The sequence below is a fragment of the Belonocnema kinseyi genome, chromosome 5 (genome assembly GCF_010883055.1).
Source record: "Belonocnema kinseyi isolate 2016_QV_RU_SX_M_011 chromosome 5, B_treatae_v1, whole genome shotgun sequence".
Lineage (NCBI taxonomy): Eukaryota > Metazoa > Arthropoda > Insecta > Hymenoptera > Cynipidae > Belonocnema > Belonocnema kinseyi.
The window spans coordinates 75,164,171-75,171,339 of record NC_046661.1 but is presented as its reverse complement, the minus strand read 5'-3'; the positions used below and the strand labels follow the sequence as shown (position 1 = coordinate 75,171,339).

Below are 7,169 nucleotides of genomic sequence, written 5' to 3'. Positions count from 1 at the left end.
ATTTTATTTGCAAAAAAAGTTCTTAGGTTCAAAAAAACATTCAGTGAACTGAAAAACTGTGGTCGGTAATATAGGTATTTAGCTGTGTCACATGCCCTTAAATTCCAAAATTTCTGAATTATCAATTGTACTTCTACGTTTTTCAAACCTAAACAATTTTAATTATTTTTAATATTAATATTTAAAATTTAACTGAAAATGTTAAAATTAGGAAAGTAACCATTTCTTGAATTATTTAATTCGCTCAAAAAATTTGTGGAGCTTTCGAAATTTGTTGTGAATTTTTAACTATATTTTTTGATGTCAGAGAAAAATGCGCGTCCATTTTATTTATACGGATTTCTTAGATTTTTACGATTTAAAGATTTTTAAGTAGAAATTAATTTATATGCATGGCATTTAAAATGATTTCTGCTTATTTTAACGATTTTATACAATATCAAAGTATTTTAACAAATTTCTAGAGAACTTTAGGGAATAAATGAAATTTTATTTCAAGGGATATGAAGAATACAAAACATTTTTAAAGGATTTTAAGATTTTAAGTCCTTTAAAAATATTCTAAGTAATTTAAAAATTTTCAGTATTGTTATATTAAAAAATTTGTTATGGATTTTTAAATAGTTTTTTATTTTTAATATTAGAAAATAAAAATTTAGGGATTTTAAAGAAATTTCGTTTCGATAATTGTAGAACTCTTACTATTAAACATTTTTTTGTCATAGATTTTTAAATAGTTTTTTTTTTCTAATATTATAAAATAGAATCAATTTTCAATTTACTTTCAAAGTAGGAGAAAATATGATTGATTATGAGAATGATTAAAAAAATATAAAAATGGTTTATTTGATAAATTTTCAAAGACATAATTATATCCAATTTAAAAAAATGCAATGGCTGAAATTTTAAGAAAATCATTAAACATTATTAAAAACCCATAGGAGTTCTTATAAAAATGTAACTTCTTCTTTTGTAAGTGTAGCAATAAGTGTTTTATCTTTTTCCTATTTTGCCCCATTTTCATAACCAAATTATTCTATGTCCATTTTTTTTGACTGCGCTGTGATCCCTGGTATATGAATTCCTAAAAATACTAACTTTTCCTTTATTCCCAACCTATTCTCTAATTCCTGACCGTTTTCGAATCCCTTTGTTTTAATTTATATGTTGGTATTTCACTTGTTTATTTATTTATATTTTTTTTTTGTATTAGGAACCAGAAACAGAGGCAGTTTCAGACGAAGAATTGCCAGCAGCCCCTCCCGCCGATTTGGGAGAAACAGAATCCGTTTCAGAAGACGAATTGCCGCCAGATAGTGAGAAGAAAAAGAAGGGATCGAAAAAATCGCCAGAGAAAAAACCAAAAGTTGACGGAACAAGTGAGTTTCTTTCATTTTCCACTAATTTAGAGAGGGGCGTATTTTCAATTTGAATTTTATAGGAAAATCAGTCATCACAGAGTGTCATCTATTCACCTTTTGTCACCTATTTTAGGATTTTGTCACCTTTTTATCGTATTTTGGGGCTTCTCATTATTTTTCAACTTTTTCCAGTTGAAAAAGTACAATTTTATTCAAAATTTCAACTTGCACATCAAATACAGTTTTTATTACATTTTCCTAATCGACGAATCTTGAACCAAATGATCGAATTTTCAAACAAAAAAGATTAAACTTCAACCAGGAAGAGTTGCATTTTCAACTAAAAAAATATGACTTCTAATAAATGAGGATTTTTAAACCAAAAGGATTGATTTTCTATTTAAAAATACAAGTCTTTAATAAATCAGTTGAAATTTTGATAAAAAAAGATTACATTTTAAGAAAATACTTGAATTTAGATTGATTATAAAATAAATATATAATTTTTTTTCAAATAAAAATCATTAGGTTTCAATAAAAAAGGATCAAATTTTAACAAAAGAAGATTAATTTTAAACAAAACAGTTAAATTTTCAGCCAAATAGTAGTATTTTTAACCAAGAGATGAATTTTTAGCCAAAAGGTGATATTTTTTTAGCAAATAGTTGAACTTTCAATCCAAAAGGACGATTTTTAAAGTAAGAGTGAATTTTCAATCCAAACAGTATTAATATTCGACAAAAAAAATTACTTTTTAACAAAATAGTTTAATTCAGATAAATTCTGAAAAAGAAATATAATATTTTGTTTTGTTTTTGATAAAGAGAACTAACTTTCAATCGAAATAGATTTTTTGAACCAAAAGGTTAATTTTAAACAAAAAAAAGGTGACTTTTTAAGAACTTTTAAATATAAAAGGTGAATTTTCAACAACCAAAAAGCAAGATTTTTCTACCAATAGATAAATTTTCAACAAAAAAATATGAATTTTTTACAAAAGTATAAATTTTCGACCAAAAAGGATCACTTTTTCAAAAAAATCGTTGAATTTTCACAAAAAGTATGTTTTTTAAGTAAAAGAGATTATTTATTAAACAAAAGACTTTAATTTTCAATAAAATATTTAAATCTTTAACTAAATAGTAGAATTTGTAACTAAAAAGTAGAATTTTTAACCAACAAAATTATTCATTAAAAATTCCACTCCTTGGTTGAAAGTTGAACGAATTTTTGTAAATTTCATTTTTTTTGTTTGTTGAAGATTCATAATTGTGGTTAAAATTTCGTTTTTTTTTTTTTGCTAAAAAATTAAATTAAAAATTTGCTTTATTGTAAACAAATTTTTTCAAACTACAAATTCAATTATTTTGCTTAAAAACTCATCTGATTAATTGTAAATTAACTTTTTTGTTGTTATTTCATGTTCTTGTTTTTAAAATTGAATTGGTTGGTAGAGAATGAGGCTTTTTGGCTTGAAAATTCAACAACTTGGTATAAAATTAAACTGTTTTGTAGAAAATTCGTTTTTTTTTTATTGAAAATTCATTCTCAATGAAAATTTATCTACTCCATTTTTGTTTAAAAATTCAACATTTTGGTTAAAAAATTATGTTTTTTTTTGTTGAAAATTCGTCTTTTTTTTTGTAGAAAATCAATTTTTTTTCAAAATCTAGCCATGTTGAAAATATAAACTTTTTGGTCAAATCTGTTTTTTTATTTTTTATTAAAGTTTTGTAGTAGAAATATCAACTATAAAATTTTTTGATAAATACTAATCTTTTTTTTTTTAAATTGTTTATAAACTATTTTCAACTTAAAACTAACTTCATAATAATATATTCATAATTAAAGGATTTCATTAAATTTAAAATATTGTTTTAGTCTAAAATATTCCATTTTTAACTCATTCAATTTGAAATTGTTCATTAAAAAAAAATATTAATTATTGAATATTTAGCAATATTTGAATTTTTATTTAAGACAAGTAAATTGAAACCAAATATTTAAAAGTAGAAAATCTTCAACTGAATTGTTTGACGTAGAAAACCTGGAATCGTTAAAATTTCGAAGAGCCTTTAAACTTTACAATTTTAATTGTTGTATTTGAAAAATGCTTAATTTGTAAGTGAAAATTTTTTATTTTTATGTATAATTTACAAATGAACATTTGTAGAAACAATTGAGTAATTTTAGGAGAAATTTGGGAGTTTTTAACAGATAAAAAATTATCATGCAAATTTTAGAAAGATTTCTTAAAATCTTCTAGAATCTTTTTTGAAAATTTTATTGAAATCTTTGAAAAACTTTTTAAATATTTTCATAAAACAATTTTTCAAAGTGGAAAGGTATTTTTAATTTTCCTAACAATCTTTAGAAAATGTTTTTATTATTATGAAGCCTTTCACAATTCTTGAAAAGAATCGAATTTTTTGGTTTAAAATCAGCGATAATCTACATTTTGTTTTATATTAGGCTATCATTTCAAGTTTTACATTAAGTTTGAATCTTTTCAAAACTTCTACATATCTCTGACAATTACTCAAATTTCGCCCAGAAATAATGAATGTTCAAATGTTATTTATACATCGAAATTGTAAAGAAATTTTCTAAAATTTGCAGGATTTTCTGAAAATTGTAGAAAAAAATCAATTAATTTTAACAGATATTTAGAATTTCTGAAACATTTTCCAAAATAATTTTTAATTTAAAACCAATTTAAAAGAACTTCTAGATTTCTCAAAAATTTGAAATAAAATTTTGAAGCTTTCCAAGGATGTTTAAACTATTTAAAAAGAAAATAATTGAATTTATAATTTAAGAAGTGTTCAGTTAAAATTTTTTCAATTTTTCAATATTTGATGTTTTCTAGCTTAAAATTCCTCAAAATTATATAATTTTGAAAATTTTAAAGTTCATTCATTGATTTTTTAATTAAGAGCATTGAAAATGATAACGTGGATTTATATTTTTTTATATTGAAAAATGTTAGTAACTTAAATTTTATACGCGTAAATTATTGAGCATTTGAAAACAAAAATTTTTAATTAAAAACCTCATTTTAAAAGTTCAAAATTTAACAGTTCCACTTTGATTGCTTTTATTTGCAGCTCAGTTTTTATTACCTCAAGTGGATTTTTTTCGCTTTAGTCTTCTATTTTTTAAACTCTATATTCGTTTTTTGGTTGTAATCTGACCTTTTTTTAGTTTAAAATTTATCCATTTGTTTGAAAATTGATCTTTTTCTGTTGAAAATTCAACTCTTTGATTGAAAGTTCATGTATTTTTTTGAAAAAGTCTTCTTTTTTGTATAAAATTAATCTTTTCGGTTGAATATTCGACTATTTGTTTAAAAATTCATCTGTCCGTTTATTTTACCTAAATATGCACTGAATTTTAAGTATAAGTAGATCAAATAAAAATTTGTTAGAATAATTATTTTAATTCATGGACTTTAGCGATTAATTCAAGAAATTATTAATTACGTTTTTAGTATTATTCAATTATTTAGTTAATTTGCCGTTACAAAATATAAAGAATATCTTTTAATAATATATTTAATTTCAATATTAATTAAATTTAATATTAATTTCATGAAATTCTTTTGAATTCCTTCGAATTTTGCTGAGCTCATTTAAAGTTACTGAATTCAATATAGTTTTTTAAAATATTTTTAAATTGTTTTTAATTCATGTTAATTTTTTTTTCAAACTCACCTTAAATTTTTATGAATTTCATCAAATTCTTCTCGTTTATCGCAAGTTCCTTTAACATCTTTAAAATTTCACGGAAAGGAATGGAATTTGTTTGATTTAAACAAAATTTCCACTTTATTTTAATCATTTTGAATTTATCCTCATTTTGTTAGCCTTTAGGCGCGAAAAAATACCTTATTTACCTGTTTTTTTTTGTTTTTTTTTTGTTATCTAATGATTGAAATTCGGATGATATTTTTTAAGTTGTGATGATTTAAAAAAAGGTAAATCCACAGATAAACGTAAATTGAATGCGGAAGGAGAATACGATCCAAGTTCGCCAACTTCTGAAAATAATGACGAAACTCCGGCGAAGAAGGTGGCTTTGACTTCCGAAACAGATGCGGATGTTAAAGCGGAAGTCAAACCTGCTTCTCCCAAGAAGAAATCGCTACCGGAATTGGACAAATATTGGAAGGCCGTCAATGAAGATCCCTCAGATTTCACCGGGTGGACATATCTTCTTCAATATGTTGATCAAGAGGTAAGAGAAAATTTATTTATTATTTTAGTTTATTTATTATAAATAATAATGCAATGAATTTATCAATATTTAAGTATTCGTCATTTTATCTTTATTGTTTTTCATTTTTAATCTCGAAAAGCTTTCAATTCCAAGCGATTTCCAATTTTACACAAGGAAAATTTGGAAATTTATTTTATTCGATTATTATTATTTTTAATGATAATTTATGGGAATTCATGTCCTAACTTGTCCTAAAAAAATACCAATTTCTGACAGAAAACATAAACATCACATATTATTGTTTAAATATCGGAAATTTGCTTGAAAATTTTTTTTTTTATTAAAAATACCAATTTCTGACGAAAGACACTAACTATTTGCTTGAATATTTATGGACTTTGTGAAAAATTTGTCTTTCTGAAGAAAATAAATCTTTATCGTTCGCAATTCATGTTTTTGGTATAAAATTTAACTATTCCAGTTGAAGATTCATAATTTTAGTGGAAAATTCATTAGTTTTGTTGAAAATTGATCTTTTCTAGATCAAAATTCAAGAATTTAGATAATTTTTTTTTCTTGTAACTGAAAGTTCACGTGTGCTTTTTTTAAAGTGGATTTTGTTTGGTAGAAAATTATCTTTTGATTTAAAAGTTAATCTTCTTATTTGGAAATTTTTCTTTTCGATGTTTTCTCTTTGCATGAAATGGAATTTTTCGCCGAAAATATAAATATTTTGTTGACAGTCAGTTTCTTTTTTGGTTGAAAATGATTGTTTATTTTGACTGAAAATGTAACTATTATTTCAGTTAAGTATTCCATAATTTTAGTTAAAAATGTATCTCATTTGTTGAGCATTCGTGTTTTTGGTACAAATTAATCTTTTTAGTTGAAAATGCATCATTTTGTTCGAAGTTGATATATTTTCGTTAAACTTTCATCATTTTGTTTAACTCCATCTTTCTGGCCTAAAATTCAACAATTCCAGTTAAAGATTTAAAATTGTAGTTGAAAATTCATCGCATTCTTTGAAAATGTAAGTATTTTTTTAAAGTTTAATTTTTTGTGGAAAGTATATTTTTTGTAACTGAAAATTTAACTTATTCCGATTGAATATTCCATAGTTTTAGTTGAAAACTGAACTTTTTAGTTGAAAATTTGTATTTTGTAATTGAAAATTCAACTATTTCATTTAAAAATTTTATTGTTTGGTAGAAAAAGAATCTTTTTGTTTAAAAATGATGTTATTGTTTAAAAATGCATTTTTCTGGTTGAAAATTCAAGTATTCTAGTTAAATATTTATCATTTTAGTTAAAAATTCACCAATTACGTTGAAATTTGAACAATTTTTTTTTTTTTAATTAATTTTTTTGGCTAAAAGTTTAACTATCCTATTCTTTGTTAAAAATTAATATTTTTTTACTGTAATATTTAAGTATTTGTTTTTGGAAAATCATTTATTTTGCAATTTTGCCCTGCTGTGTTAAAGGATGTATGTATGTATGTATGTATTTAATCTCTCCCTTTTACGGGTTTGAGGGCCACCGCTCCCTGTACATATATTTACAATTCCATCCTTAGTCTAACTTAAC

The 7,169-nt window shown here is 23.1% G+C and overlaps 1 protein-coding gene across 3 annotated transcripts in view; it reads left to right on the top strand.

Annotated features, from left to right (window-relative positions):
* The window catches only part of LOC117173990 (pre-mRNA-processing factor 39-like), a 63,483-nt gene that overhangs the window by 20,488 nt on the left and 35,826 nt on the right, over window positions 1-7,169 (top strand). For 2 of the 3 annotated variants that reach the window (XM_033362676.1, XM_033362674.1), the window contains exons 5-6: window positions 1,214-1,379; window positions 5,338-5,597. In XM_033362676.1, the coding sequence (XP_033218567.1) occupies window positions 1,214-1,379; window positions 5,338-5,597 (426 nt within the window). The remainder of the gene's footprint in view (window positions 1-1,213; window positions 1,380-5,337; window positions 5,598-7,169) is intronic. The other variant, XM_033362675.1, reaches the window with a different exon arrangement.